Source organism: Aethalodelphis obliquidens, unplaced genomic scaffold, assembly GCF_003676395.1.
Source record: "Aethalodelphis obliquidens isolate GAN/ISIS:26980383/991018 unplaced genomic scaffold, ASM367639v1 scaffold26, whole genome shotgun sequence".
NCBI lineage: Eukaryota > Metazoa > Chordata > Mammalia > Artiodactyla > Delphinidae > Aethalodelphis > Aethalodelphis obliquidens.
In genome coordinates, this window is record NW_020837970.1 from 13,366,279 (window position 1) to 13,381,448 (window position 15,170).

The 15,170-nt window shown below is 39.1% G+C and overlaps 2 protein-coding genes and 4 non-coding genes across 8 annotated transcripts in view; 1 reads left to right on the plus strand and 5 right to left on the minus strand.

Moving 5' to 3' along the window:
- Nucleotides 1-50: 50 nt before the first annotated feature.
- RPL4 (ribosomal protein L4) lies at nucleotides 51-4,999 on the minus strand. The gene is made up of 10 exons (XM_027123395.1): nucleotides 4,890-4,999; nucleotides 3,333-3,504; nucleotides 3,036-3,142; nucleotides 2,533-2,671; nucleotides 1,942-2,066; nucleotides 1,538-1,667; nucleotides 1,125-1,281; nucleotides 751-834; nucleotides 521-641; nucleotides 51-437 (listed from the first exon to the last, which is right to left on the minus strand). The coding sequence occupies exons 1-10, from the start codon at nucleotides 4,890-4,892 to the stop codon at nucleotides 144-146; spliced, it is 1,332 nt and encodes a 443-aa protein (XP_026979196.1). The 5' UTR covers nucleotides 4,893-4,999; the 3' UTR covers nucleotides 51-143.
- Nucleotides 1,408-1,478, minus strand: LOC113629382 (small nucleolar RNA SNORD18). The gene has a single exon (XR_003436514.1). It is a non-coding gene; the product is annotated as a small nucleolar RNA SNORD18 (small nucleolar RNA).
- On the minus strand, nucleotides 2,159-2,230 carry LOC113629381 (small nucleolar RNA SNORD18). The gene has a single exon (XR_003436513.1). It is a non-coding gene; the product is annotated as a small nucleolar RNA SNORD18 (small nucleolar RNA).
- LOC113629385 (small nucleolar RNA SNORD16) lies at nucleotides 2,733-2,831 on the minus strand. Its single transcript, XR_003436517.1, has one exon. It is a non-coding gene; the product is annotated as a small nucleolar RNA SNORD16 (small nucleolar RNA).
- Nucleotides 3,214-3,284, minus strand: LOC113629383 (small nucleolar RNA SNORD18). Its single transcript, XR_003436515.1, has one exon. It is a non-coding gene; the product is annotated as a small nucleolar RNA SNORD18 (small nucleolar RNA).
- Nucleotides 5,000-5,203: 204 nt separating the features above from the next.
- Nucleotides 5,204-15,170, plus strand: part of ZWILCH (zwilch kinetochore protein) — a 39,156-nt gene continuing 29,189 nt past the window's right edge. For 2 of the 3 annotated variants that reach the window (XM_027123388.1, XM_027123389.1), the window contains exons 1-4: nucleotides 5,204-5,490; nucleotides 8,663-8,714; nucleotides 11,884-11,979; nucleotides 14,799-14,917. In XM_027123388.1, coding sequence (XP_026979189.1) covers nucleotides 5,438-5,490; nucleotides 8,663-8,714; nucleotides 11,884-11,979; nucleotides 14,799-14,917 — 320 coding nt within the window. In that variant the 5' untranslated portion in view covers nucleotides 5,204-5,437. Of the gene's footprint in view, nucleotides 5,491-8,662; nucleotides 8,715-11,883; nucleotides 11,980-14,798; nucleotides 14,918-15,170 lie in introns of those variants that run through there. The other variant, XM_027123390.1, reaches the window with a different exon arrangement.

Genomic DNA, 15,170 nt, shown 5'->3' on the forward strand with positions numbered 1-15,170 from the left:
AAAGTGTCAGTAAAAAAAATTCTAACCAAGATTCACACAACACATCCAAGTCATGTTTCTCACTGCCTCTTTGATCATAAGGTCTTTATTCAAAATTAGCTGTCCAAAATGATTTGACCTTCACCAAATAAACAAATTTAACTTTATGCAGCAGCCTTCTTTTCCTCTGTGGTGGGCTTCTTTTCTGTGGGCTTCTTTTCTGCAGGCTTCTTTTCTGCGGGCTTCTTTTTAGCAGGCTTCTTTTTGGCTGCTGGTTTCTTGGTCACTGCAGCCTTTTTTCCCACCAAAGGCTTCTTTGGCTTCTTCGGCTTCTTCAGCTTCTTAACGCAAATGGCCTCCTTTCCCTTCTTTCCCATCACAGGCTTCTTGCCTGGAATCCTCTTCTCATCTGATTTGGCTTCTAGTGCTGCTGCTACCCTATCCATCCGGATTTTGTGCTGCAACAAATTAGAAGAAAATCTAAGAATCAAATCTTTCTAAAAACTCAACATATATTAGCAAAACCCAAATTATTGCTTACGTTCCTGGCCTGGCGAAGAATGGTGTTCCGGCGCATGGTCTTTGCATATGGGTTTAGCTTCAACATGATTCTCAGGTTTTTCAGTGGATTCTTCTTCAAGACTCTGCGATGAATCTTCTTGCTATAAAAAGGTAGAGACTATATTTATAGTTTATTTACATTACCCATATTTCTGAAATACCCAATAGTGTGAGGCTAGGCAAGAATTACAGTGAATATCACAACTTTACCGTGGTGCTCGGAGGGCTCTTTGGATCTCTGGGCTTTTCAAGATTCTGCTAAGGTCTGTATTGAGCATCTTGTGCATGGGGAGGCTAAATGAAAACAGAAAACGCTGACTATAGAGGCTCAACTCCTATTTCTCATGTAACTGACTAAAGAACATGAACCTCAACAAAAGATTACTTTTAATCATTTAAGCTCGACAAAATACAATCAGAATTTCCACTATACTATCACTTCTCAGAATCTCACCATTTCCACATATTGCATCTGTTTACAAGGAGGAAATGGCAACACAATCCGTTATTTAGAAAATATGCAAACCAATTTTGAACACTATCCACAGCATAAACACCATGTTCAATATATGAATTACACTCACTTGTAGTTACTCTTGAGGGAGGCAGATTTACGCCAAGTGCCATACAGCTCATCTAACTTGCGGAATGCACTTTCAGTCCAAATGCAGAAACGTCCCACGTGCCCACCAGGAGCAAGTTTCAAAATGTTCAGTTTGCTTACATTAAGCAGAGTAATTCCTTTTAAAGGGAAAACAAGAATTAGGTAGCCTGTATTTCAACAGAAGAAACACAAATCATCTTTATAGCACCCAAGAAGTATTTTAATCATGAATTTCAACCATCAATGGCTCACTCATTCAGCCAAGAATCAGAACTTCCACAAAATCATGAAGTTTCAGAAACACAGACCATAAAGTGGAATCTCATCATAATAAAAGCTGAGTAAGCTTGCATAGCATGGGTAATTAAAACATGTAAGCAGTACAAGATTTACCAGGGATGTTTCTGAAGGCCTTGATGATACCATTGTCCTCATTATAAATGATGCAGGGTCCCCTGCGCTGGATACGGCGACGATTTCTCATTTTGCCTTTGCCAGCTCTCATTCGCTGCGAGGCGTAGACCTAACAAAGTGAGGTTTGGTATTTTGATTGAGATATGATCCCTGCAATAGATCTTCATAGTTTAAAAAACTTCATTTTACAGATGATCAAACTAGAGGCAAAAATGACTTGCCTAAATTTAACACAGCAATGATTTCAGGTTTCAAACTCAAGTAATTTGGTTCCAGAGTCCTTGCTCTCACATCCACTGCGGTTTAGTTATACTGTCCCCTTCAGTAATCTTTTGAAATTTAAAATCTGGCAACAAATTTGTGTGAAGGACCACAAAATCTACCTTTTTGATATCATTCCAAGCCTTAAGTTTCTTCAGGAGCAAAACAGCCTCCTTGGTCTTCTTGTAGCCTTCAACTTTATCTTCAACCACCAAAGGAAGTTCAGGAACTTCCTCTATACGATGACCTGACAAAGCCAATTAACAGTGACCTGGTTACCCTGCACCCTTTGAAAAACTGAATCGAACCCACAAAATAAAAATGGTGTATACAATTTGCCAAATCAGAATTTCCACAAATATCATGTGTTTCAGAAACACGGACCAATGAAGTGGAATCTCATCATTTTGACAGTTAAATAAAAAGAGGAAGCAACATGACAAGATGGAAAAGTTTTCTAACAATATACGACATCACTTTATTTGAATTAGTTCTCCCAGTTACATAGTATTCACTGATGACTGAGCTGGATACACAGTATTCACTGATGATTAAGACTGAAATGATCGTAACTAGTATTTAGCAGACAGAAATTTAGCCAGACACTCTAGGATGAGGTGAATGTACACAGGCTGTTAACACCAATGAAAAGGGTCAGGTAGAGCAAAAAAGGGGTATTTTATACGACTCCTAGAATATAAAATATCACAAACCTTTAGACATGACCAGCGCTGGTAAAGCCGAGGCAGCCAACGCAGAGCAGATGGCATATCGCTTCTGCGTTGTATTCACTCTGCGGTGCCAACGTCGCCAGGTCTTGGTTGGTGCAAACATGCGGCCCCCACGACACATCTGTTTTCCCAGTTAAGAATCACATTTCTCAAATTTTAGGAATTAAAAACAGGTTATGCCTTGCTCAGTAAGAATTTTCGTCACCCTTCTGAACCAGCTTACTGACAGCAGGCAACTGTCGCTGAGAACAGAGTAAGGCGCAAATTACGACATCACTGCAAGCAAAACCTCCTACTGTCAAACCTGTTGGCTTTAAAAATTATGACGGAAAAATCTTCCAGATTTCAAATCTGTCTAGAGAAATGTTTAATCTGGACACTAGCATCTTCAGCATAAATTATTTTGCAACTACTAACAAGAAAAAGACAAGTCCAGCCTTTTAAATGCCACAGCTGACTAGTCTAGGTGGTTAAACGAAGGATACATTTCCAAAAGCACCCTGGCCAGAACGGTGAGTGCCGCCACCTCGAACCCTGGGAATTCGAGCCACAGCTCTGCCAGTACCCCAAGACTCAGCACTGGTTTGATGACCTGAAATTGTGAAGAAACCCAAGTTTTAGCTACCCAACCACACCATTCTGACTACATGCACGGTAGCAAACAGCATCAGAACATCCAGGAAAATCATGTGGTTCAGAAACACGGACCAATGGAGTGAAATTTCATCACTGCTGTTAAGTACCTCTTAAAAAGTCAACCCAGGAAAGATCTAAATCCATACCTGCTAACTCACTGACAGCATAGGGCTGTCTGTTGTTTTTGCGCAAGTTGGTGTGAACAAAGTTCACAATATCTGGTCGAATGGGAGCCTTGAACACAGCAGGCAAAGTGACATTTTTGCCAGATGACTCCCCCTTTTCAGAGTACACTGATATCAGTGGACGAGCACACGCCTGGGAAAACAAAAAAAATATTTATATTGACAAGCAATGTCAGAGGCACTCTTCTCACGTGCCAACAAAAGCATTAACGGTTCAGTTCCAGAAGAGACTAGAGTTTGATGAGGTAGATAAAACTTAAACCAAAAACAAAGGCTAAGTTACCAACACACCATCAGGTCTATTAACATCAGTAAATACTTGAAGGACACATGATTCTCAAGTTCTGCCACAGAATTTTCATCATTTTCAAAGAGAACGCTTTATAATTAAACTTTTAAATGAGGCCTTAGAAAGCAAAATAATCAAAACCATACTGTAAGGTTTGAAAATGCAATTTAATGCCATCATCCAAACTCTTTCATCCCAAATGTCAGCAAATCTACCAGGGCTCCACTCCTCCAAACATCCATCCTTGCCCCCTTCATCCCATTCCAAACACAGGTTCCAAAAATTACTAGTAAAAACAACAGCCCTGTTACTTCTTGCTCAATCTTCTCCAAACACCACCTCAAAGGAAAACATCCCAAGCAGGATGTACACAACCTGCTCAACCTCGCTTTCCATACTCTTCCAGATGTTCAGGCCTACACTCACGGCCATTCCTGAGCTGCCTCAGATGTAACCAGTCTCCTACCTAAAGATACCCTTCCTCACCTCCTTCAGGTTTCTCTGATCACTGTTTATAAAGCCCAATTACTGCTTTCTCTCCAACTTCCTATGTCTACATCACTTACTACCATCGAACATTACGATGCATTTTGACCAGCTCAATTACGATCGAAGCTTCATAAGAATAGTGCTTTTTCCCTATTTTGTTCACTCAACTCCCCAAGGCACATATACAGACGTTATTTATGCAGTACATACACAACAATTAAATTTTAAAGCAAGAGGACCAGAATGCTTTCAAAGGCAATTCTTAAGATGAACACACAATAATTCAGGAAAAAAGTGGAAATACAAGTTTTTTTTTTAACGAAATCTCTCAAGAGACGAAGTATTCCTTACTAAGCCGGGCACGGAGATACAAGACCCCAAACTGACTCCCACCCAGACTCAGTCTTAGGCCCTGCAAATTTCCAAGTCTTCAGTAGAACCCATTCTTTCAAGATCCAAGGGAAGCCAGAATTCCAAAGGTCCTTCTGCGCCCGAGAACGATCTGGGGGGTCCTCCTGTGTCGCTTCCAAACGCGCCCTGCGCCGGCTCGCACACGTTGCCTCTAAGATGGCTGCCGGAGAGCCTCACTTCCCAGATCCCAGCCACAGATCCCAGCCCTTTGGTCCCCATCTCCTTCTCCTCGCTTCCCCTCATGAAGGTTTTATGCCCTGAACCTCCAAGCCCATTCCTGCCAGGCCCCAAGAGCAGAGAAAGGTCCAACGGAGAGAACTTTCACTCACCATGGCGGGGAGAGGAGAAGGCCACGCTCCCCTCAACCCGGCGGCTCCCACAGGAAAAGGAAGTGCTTAGCACTCCCACTCTGTATGTAACCTTCAACTCGTCCCCCACCCTGCCCCGTCTCAAAACCAATACAGGGACACAAAATATATCTATACCACTCTACAAAAATAAAAATAGCGTATTATTTCTTCATATATGTCAAATTACGGTATCTATTGACTTCCAAAGCCAAAAAGAGCACTTAGAAACAAAGGACTCCTTTTCGCGGAGTAATCCATATGGGGGCGAGGCCAACTCTCGCGAGACGAGTGTCTTTTCCCCCTCAACCGTTACAACTTATTTTAACTTTTTCTTACGGGAATGGAAAACTATTGGGACAGGAAAAACAGCTGTATGCTATAAAAGTTTAACCTTGTGGACAAACGGGACCTGTTGAGGGGGTGGTGGTGGTAAAAGTAGTCCCGGCGGGGGGTCATAACCCCGGAAGTTAGCGTCTGGCGCGCATTTCAGTTTGGCGGTTTCGGATCTGCAGTCAAACTGGGGCGGGATGTGGGCGCGAACCAACCGAGCTGCTGAAGAGTTTTACGCTCATCTCCTTCAGTGAGTAGTAGCCCCTGCTTTTGTCTTGGCTGTGAGGACAGCACTTCTCCCTCGGGGTATCCCTCTTTCCACAGCCTTGGGGATTAGCGCCTTGCCAGTTTCCAGCGGCGCGAATGTTGTAGACGAAGTCCGCTTTCCCGGGAGCTGGGGAGACGCCGGTTACCTGCTCCAGTGTGGGGTTGGCGCTGTAGGCCCTGCTGCTTGTAGTCTCGTTTAGGAGAAAACATGTGTACATTGTCACCCGAGGTGGAAGGTGCCAAGTTTTCCAAGAGGCACATTATTCACTCTTACAATGCACACAACTTGTGATATGTTAGGGCCACCTACCAGGATAGAGAAAACTAGATGTTGACATCCTTCACCTGTTTAAAGCCTGGCTGGCGTGAAACGTGTTGTTATAGTCTATTCAAGATAGTTATATGAGCAACAGTTATAATGATAACGTGATGGTGTGTCGGCTGTTTAAAGCACCTTTGTTTCACAGTGCTCTTAAGACTTCGTTTTATTCATATAGTGAACACTAGTACTAAAGGGGATTCCATCCAGTTCTGTATCCAACATAAAAATCAAATCCAGTAGTTCTCAAATTTGAGCATGAAGCACTATCACCTGGCAGGTTGCCAAAACATATTGCTGGACCCCCTTCCAGGGTTTCTCATTTAGTAGGTCTGGGGTGGGGCTAAAGAATTTCCCTTTTGTAACCAGTTTCAGGTGAAACAGATGCTGCGGGCCTGACACTTTGATAACTGTTGTAATCTATCCCCTTCTTTTCTAAATGACATACTTTTTCATTATTTGTCTTCATTGCTTTTATTTCCTGCCTACAAAAGTGGTAATGCTAGTCAGGTTTTTCAACATTATAGAAAGATCACTAGCTTTTTCTTTCTTTTTTTTCTTAAACAATGTCTTGGATAGCTTTCAGTATGAGAGCCTATACGTCTCATTGTTTTTAACAGCTATATAATATTTCATTGTATGGCTATTTTATGTTTATTTAACCAGTCCCTTGTTGATACAACTTTATTTAGACCTTTTGCATTTTCTAATTATTTCATAGGTGTTAGTTTTTCTTTCCACCTGTATCCCTCACACTGCCTTTGTAGCTACCTGCCTACTGGAAATTTCCAAATGAGACCTCAAACTCAACGTCTGTGAAACTGAATTCATCTGTTCCCCACAACCTGACAGTCTCCTGAATTCTGTCTATGAGTTAAGAGTTACAAGTCCAAGACTGTAACTTGGTTCTCTTTTACACTGCCACCCACCCCTGTCCCATCTAGTCAGTCACCATGTGCCCTTGTTCTCCCTCCATCCCTACTGCTTTTGTTCACCATCATCACTTTTTTGAAGTACTACAAGTTATTCACAGCTATTTTCCTGGCCTCCAAGTTTATAGCCTCCACATCAGGAGGTCAGGGAGATCTTTCTTATTTAAAATCTTGTAGTGAGCTCCTCTTGGCTTTCAGCATACAGTTCAAGCCCTCTAGCAAAACCTCTTCCTTTGTGCCACAACAGTACCCCACACTCCCCTCTGTTGGGACTCATCACCCTGTATTGCAATTGTTGGTTTGCTAGTTGGACTACAGTCAAGATTATGAACCAGAGGCTATGCATTTGTTTTATATCTTGGACATTTAGTAAGAATTGTTGACTAAATATTATGACATAGTATGTGCTTCGTGTTTGGTAATTGCAATCATGGTTGCTTTTGCTGTGGTCATCCATTTACAGTGCTTGGTGTCAGTCTATTTATCTCTTGTAAAAATAAAATACAGTGTGTGTGTGTGTCTGTGTGTGTGTTTGTGTGTGTGTGTGTGTGGGAAAAAAAAAAAAAGAATTGTTGACAAAAAAAACACCAAAACCCAAAAGTTATGTTATTTGGGGACCTTACTGAGGACTATAGCCTGGGAATCAGCTTCTCAGATAGCTCTGAAGAACTGATCCAAAGAGGTAAGGGAGTTGTCAGAATATATAGGAGTTTTTGCTGGGGGAATAAACCAACAAAAACAAAGCAAAACAAAACAAAAAAGTAGTTGAACATCAAAAGTTTACTACTAATCACAAGAACAGACATCTCAAGTTAATGATTTTAGTGCTTTTCCATGTATGGGAAGATGTAAGAGTCTGGACTCATTGAAATTATTCCTTTGATACGCATCTTAACTGTCTAGGGCCAGTATCCTGTTTTTCTGCATCCTGAATTCCCCTCAGGGTGCACCAGGGTGGCTGCCGTGGCTGATGGTTTTATGGTGGGCAGCATTGGTGTTTACCAGAATGGCAGGCAACTTTTTTGTCCACAGAGTGCCTGCCCATAATACACATACTGGTGACATGATTCTTGAATGATTGATTGAATAACATCCCTGAGTTATGCATACATAGAAGTTAAACTTCTTTAAGAATAAGTCACAATCTTGTCCAAAATGTGGGTCATAGTTTTTATTTCAGTGAGTTATAGAGTGGATCAAACAATAAATGGTATCCTGAAACCATTCTGTTGGGTTCCTTTAGGACTCTAAGGATTCTTTTCTTTCAGAGTGTAGATCAGGCTGATGTGCATTTTGGTATGTTAATGGCTAATAGTTTACATGCTTTGGGATCAACTTTCTTGAATAAAATGATAATTATGAAGTATCTTAGAGTTTTGTGCTTACATTTTAAAAAGGAAATGCTTTAGCATTATCAAATTTACTAATGTTTTAGTGACAGCTCATGAAAACGGAGGATAGATGCTTCCATTTTAGCAATAGAAATCCAAGGCCTGGGACCCTTAAATAACTTCTCCATGGTTACCTGCTGATTCAGTGGCAGGTCAGAATCCAGTCATTTTTACTTCCCAAAAATCATGTAGTAACTTACACTTTAATAGTAATTGGTACTGTGTTTTAAAAGTTACAAGAGTAGAGGTAGGCAACCTAATTTCCTGCGGCCTCTGAGAAGCAGTAGTACCCACTTTGGGGCAGCTGTCTATTAATCTCTATCACATCTCTTTTTTTTTTCCTTGTTAACCTAATACTCTTTTTCTGCTTTTTTCTTCCTTCTCAACCATGCCTTAGGACTGCCATGAATACTTTGCATTTTGCTTTTCTCTTGGAGAAAGTAATGGCTAACTCCTGAGTTTAAATGACAGAATACTATAGCTCTATTTCTCACATGTGGTTCTGCATTTCAGGGAATTTGATGAAGAAAAGAAAGGAATCTGTAAAGATCCATTTATCTATGAGGTATGAACATTTTATTTGGTTTTTAAACAACTCAATCATCCTAAAATTTTGAGTTTTTAAAAGTTGAGTTTACTGAAGTTAATTTACGTAGACTAAATGTCACCCTTTTAGAGTACAGTTCTATGAATTTTTACAAATGCATTTAGTCATATAACTACCCCCAAAATCAAGAACATTGCTATCACCTCCAAAAAATCCCCTCATGTCCCTTTATAGTCAACCGTTTCCCCTGTTCCCTGGCAGCTACTAATCTGTTTTATATCTCTGTTTTCTGTCTTCTGTATTGCCTTTTCCAGAATGTCATATAAATAAAACCATATAGTTTGTAGCCTTTTGGGTCAGGTTTCTCTCAATGAGTATGTAATGCATTTGAGATTCAACTGTGTTGTTGTGTGTATCAGTAGTTCATTCCTTTTTATTGTTGAGTAGTATTCCACTGTTTCGCCAGTTGATACACACTTGGATTGTTTCCAGTTTTCGATAATTATGAATAAAGCTGCTATAAACATTCATGGATTTATTAAGTTTAAGCATCTAATATATGCCAAGTGTTCCATAGGTAAACTCCCCATAGAACTTAATCCCTTAAAACAATTAGCAAACTAAAATTTATATTCTAAAAGACGAGCTGAGGAGAAATAGTCATAAATGGGCTAATATCCATGTGTGTAAAATATATAAAAAGCTCTTAAAATCAATAAGGAAAACAGACAATCATAATAGAATAGGCAAAGGATACAAATAAGTAACCACAGAAAGAAAAATACAAATACTGTTGACCCTTGAACAACAAAGGGGTTAAGGGTGCTGGCCCTCTACAGTCAAAAATCTGATTATAGTGGACTCTCCCTATATGTGGTTCCTCCATATCCGAGGTTCTACATCTGTGGATTCAACCGACAGTGGGTCATGTAGTACTATAGCGTTTACTGTTGAAAAACATTTGTTTATAAGTGGACCCATACAGTTAAAACCTGTGTTCTTCAATGGCCAACTGTATAGTTATCTCTTACTATCTGAATTCTCACTAACCAAACTCAAAAATCAAATATATCCAAGTAAATGTATTATTAATCCCTCCCTATCTGAATTATTACCAGTTGGTACCTATATTAGTTTCCTACGGCTGCTGTAACAATGTACTACACATTAGTTTTCTTAAAACATGAGAAATGTATTCTCTCACAGTTCTGGGGACTAGGAGTCTGAAATCAAGGTGTCAGCAGGGCTGTGTTCCAGCTGAAGTCTCTATGAAAGGATCCTTCCTTGCCTCTTCCTAGCTTCTGGCAGTTTCCAACAATCCTTGGTGTTTCCTGGCTTGTTGAAATACCTGCCTTTGTCAGCACATAACATTCTCCCTGTGTGTCTATGTCTCTAAATCTCTCTCTCCTTGTAAATATACCAGTCATTGGGTTTAGGGCCACGCCCCCCCCAACCTAGTTAATCTTCATCTTAATTTGATTACATTTGCAAAGATCCTATTTCCAAATAAGGTCACATTCAGAGGAATCAGAGGTTAGGACTTCAGCTTATCTTTTGGGAGGACTTAATTCTACCCACAACTGTACTTGATCAAGAACTTAGTAGATCAGAATAACAAAGCATCCTTTGCTCTCTGAACTTAGTATCTAAATGCTTCAATATCCAAACTAAGAAATAGGTTCAAATAGTGAGAGGTATTTATCAATAATAATATTAGACACTGTTCACTCTCATTAGTGATCAAATAAGTGAAAATTAAAACAATAACAGAGATAAAAATAAACAATGAAAATAATGTGTTGACCTAAGTGATGGGAATGCAAATATGTGGGTATGACATATTTGAAAGGCAATTTGACAATATCAATGTGATTTTAGATATTCATCTTAAAGTACTTAAAGGATGTCCATTATCAATTGTTTGTTATAGCATATAACTTGAAAATACCCAAATGTTGAATAATATGGAATTATGTGATGGTAGATCCATGGTACTAGACAGCCTAAGAACATTTAATGGCATGGAAAGAAGTTCATGGTATGAAACCATTAGAATGTTCTATTTATTTTTTAAGCAAAATCCTATTGAGTTATCAAAATAACATATATTTCTATTATTTTATTTTATTTATTTATTTATTATTTATTTATTTTGGCTGAGTTGGGTCTTTGTTGCTGCGCGCAGGCTTTCTCTAATTGCGGCGAGCGTGGGCTACTCTTCGTTGCAGAAGGGTAGCTTCTGCAGGGCTACTCTGCGCAGGCTTCTCACTGTGGTGGCTTCTCTTGTTGCGGAGCACAGGCTCTAGGCAGGCAGGCTTCAGTAGTTGTGGCACACGGGCTCAGTAGTTGTGGTTCGCAGGCTTAGGTGCTCTGCGGCCTGTGGGATCTTCCCCGACCAGGGATCGAACCTGTGTCCCCTACATTGGCAGGCAGATTCTTAACCACTGCACCACCAGGGAAGTCCCGATATGTTTCTCTTTAAATAGATTTATTTATATGTCTGGAAAAACATCAGGCAAAATATACACCAAAAAGACTAATAATAGTAGTGACTACTCTGGCTAGTAGAATTATAGATGAGTTTTAAAAAATCTCTTTTAGCTACCTGTTTCCAAACTTTTATACAATAAATGTTTATTGCAATTGGAATGAAGAAATATGCAGTTCCTATAAACTGATAAAGTTCTAAATTCCATAGTACAATCAGAAAAAAAGATAATGTTTAGTAAAGAGCTAATTTTATGGTTCATAACAGTAAATCCAATATGATTGGGGAAGAGGATGTCAGCGTGATCCTAATCAAAAGGTCTTACAAGGCAGGGTGCTCTTTAGGTGGGCCTTGAAGCACATAGATAACAGATATAAGAGCTAGAATTTTTTTTTTTTTTGCCCATGCCACAGCTTGCAGGGATCTTAGTTCTCTGACCAGGGATTGAACCCACACCCTCAGCAGTGAAAGTGCAGAGTCCTAACCACTCAACCGCCAGAGAATTCCCCAGCTAGATTTTCTCAACACGAAAAACAACATGGGCAAAGAATAAATGAAATTATATTTTGAAAACATTACATCTTGTTCAAATTCTCTTTTCCAGTTACTTGCATAGAACTGGTCTTTATGTGTTTAAATATTTGTACATATATGTGTGTGTATCTATAACATTGCTGGACCTTAATCCATTTTTAATAGGCTGATGTTCAAGTGCAGTTGATCAGCAAAGGCCAACCAAACCCTTTGAAAAATATTCTAAATGAAAATGACACAGTATTCATCGTGGAAAAAGTGGTAAGTAGTGCTTGGGCTTTGTGGTTAATTCTTAACAGCCAAATTTGGTGTCTTGTGGATAATCTCAAATGTACACATTTTCTTATCAGCATGTAGCGATAGTGGATTCTAATATCTTTTAGTAGTAAGTACAGTGCTGTCCAACAGAGAGATAATGTGAACCACATACGTAATTAAAAATTTTCTGGTAGCCTCATTGCAAAAAAAAAGGTAATTAATTTTCATACTGTAATATTGACTTTTTCATTTGTTGTTCAGTTGTGTGAATTTTAACACATGTCTACAATCTAGTAATCACCATCATAATCAGAACACAAAACAGTTCCATCACCCCAAAAAACTCCCTCGTGCTATCCCTTTAAAATCATTCCCTCTATAGAATGGATAACTAATAAGAACCTGCTGTATAAAAAAATAAAGTAAAATTCAAAAGAAAAATCATTCCCTCTTCTCCCTCACTGTAGCTTTATCTTCTTAAGAATGTCATGAATGGAATCATACAAAAGTGTGTAACCTTTTGAGTCTGGCTTCTTTCACTCAGTGTTATAATGCCTTTGAGATTCATTCAGGTTGTGTATTAATGGTTCATTTCTTTTAACTGCTGAGTAGTATTCTGTGGTATGGATGTACCACAGTTTCTTTACCCATTCATCCTTTGAAGGACATTTGGGTTGTTTTCAGTCTTCAACGATCACTAATAGAGCTACTATAATTTTTATACAGAATTTTATGTGAGCACAGTTTTCTTTACTGTAAATGGCTAGGAGTGGGATTGCTGGGTCTGAAATTATGTTTAATAATGCTTTTATTTAATCTAATTTATCTAATGTTATCATTTCAATACCTAATTCATTTAAAAATCATTAATGAGATTTTAAGTTCTTTTTTCCATACTGCATCTTCAAAATCTGGTATGTATTTTACACTTAAATCTCAATTTGATCTGGCCACATTTCAGGTGCTCAAAAGCCACATGTGGCTGGTGGGTGGCTACTGTTTTGAACAGCACAGCATAAGTAGCTATGACTTGTAAATTTCTGCTTTAATTTTTGCTTGTTAAATGTAACAAGAGGGGACTTCTTATTTTTTGCATCACTTTATAATTACAGCCTTACACCTTTGTGGGGTTTTTTTCTCTTTTTTTTTTTCAATTTTTGAATTTTATTTTACTTATTGTTCTTATTAGTTATCTATTTTATACATATTAGTGTATACATGTCAATCCCAATCTCCCAATTCATCCACTCCCCCAACCCCCGCCGCTTTCCCCGCTTGGTGTCCATACGTTTGTTCTCTACATGTGCATCTCTAGTTCTGCCCTGCACACGGCACCTTTGTGTTTGAAGTTCGGGAACTGTTTTGGCAGAGCAGTAACAGTGATGTTAACTGAGTGCTGATAATGCTGTCACGTTACACAGTTGCTTTGGGGCCAGGACCCATTCTTGGGTATATTGTTTCCCGAAGTAGATAGGAGCAGGATCTAATAGGGGAAAGTGGATGTTCCTTTAGAAGGAATATCTTTGTCTGCTTTAGGGCCCACATGCTGTCTGGACCGGGATTGAGATGAATGAACAGAGAGCTCTTTATTTTAAATACACACAGAAACTTCTTTCTGAGGAGGGGACATATTTATTTGTCTTTTGTATTAATGATGCTTATCAGTGGTGGACAGATGCTTGGAAAATAATTATAGGTGAATTATGTGGTTGAATTTAGACTTTTCCCATAGAAGGGAAAATGTTTGTTGAGCAAAAGCTGAAAAAATGAAGTTGGTCGGGTGAAGATGAGTTACCTGGGAAAGGTAAAGATGAGCAGAGGAATTTGTGGAAATTGGTTGGGCTACTAGTGAGGATGCAGCTTGGAGTTGTGAGGAATTACCTGGCATTTTTAGTTGGGGAACAATTAAAATGGGCTTTATTTCTACAAAGATCAGTAGAGCTTAAAGCATGAGTTTTAGGTAGATGGATATTGACAAGTAGAACGGAAGGAAAAATGACATTTCTTGGATACTTCTAGGAACTATTTGGAAACCCAGGCCTGGAAGGGAATAAAATCTGGAATCTGGCAGAAGAAATTCAAAGTTGAGGAAACATCTAGGTCAGATACCTATTAAGTATTTACTGCTAGAAGAGCTTAGTGGATAAGAACTTGAGTTTTGAAGTCAGACTACCTAGATTCAAATGTTACTTTTGCCGCTCAGCAGCTGTGTTATTCTAGGCAAGCTATTCAACCGTTCACTAGCTCAGTTTTCCGGTCAATAAAACAGGGTTAATGATAGTATCTATCTCGGGGTTTTTATGAAAAATGAAAGAAAGCTTGCAACAGTACTGGTACATAGTACATGCTCAGGAAATGTTAATTCGTAAAATTATTGTTATTGGCAGAACTGAACTTTTTAACTACTTAAACACATGGATATCAGAAACACAAATGAGAGCTGATAGCCCTAAGAGGAATAGACTTAAGGAGTAAGGTGAACCTTCAAGTTTGTGGAGTGACAAAATCAGGGAGTCTTCCATGGGTTTCCCTTGCTGTTTGTACATCATTTTGTACGTGGTAGAGCACTTCCTTTTCTGATGGTATCAGATACTCCCTTTATCAGTAGCAACTTAGATCAATATCTTTATAGGACAGTGGAAATGCTTCTGACGGTGAGATTTATTACTACCAAATTAGTTTGTAGCTGTGATTCTTGTCATAACCCAATCATTTTGTGCTTAAGCATTTAGAAATCAGTACGTTATATTCTAGCATAGTGAAGAGTTGACTGTTACCTTAAGTGTTCTTTTACCTGGTTAAATAATTAAACATTTTTAAAGCCTTTAGAAAAGGAAGAAACAAGTCATGTTGAAGAACTACAATCTGAAGAAACTGCTATTTCTGATTTCTCTACTGGTGAAAATGTTGGACCACCTGCTTTACCAGTTGGGAGAGCCAGGTAAGTTTTTTCTTAGTATAGGGGTGGAGGGTAGGATTTAAATAGGAAGTGTTCTTATAAACATTGGGGAAAAAATATGTATCTAGCTAGATCCCTCCCTCTCTCCTTTCGCCTCCCCCTTGATGTGTATACTCAATTCTCTAAGGATAGCTCTACTTGACTGTCCCTTGACTGTACCATAGGCATCCCAAGCCTAACTAAGACGACTGCGGTGATCTTCCCTTTCTCCATTCCCCTATACTGTTTACTGTTG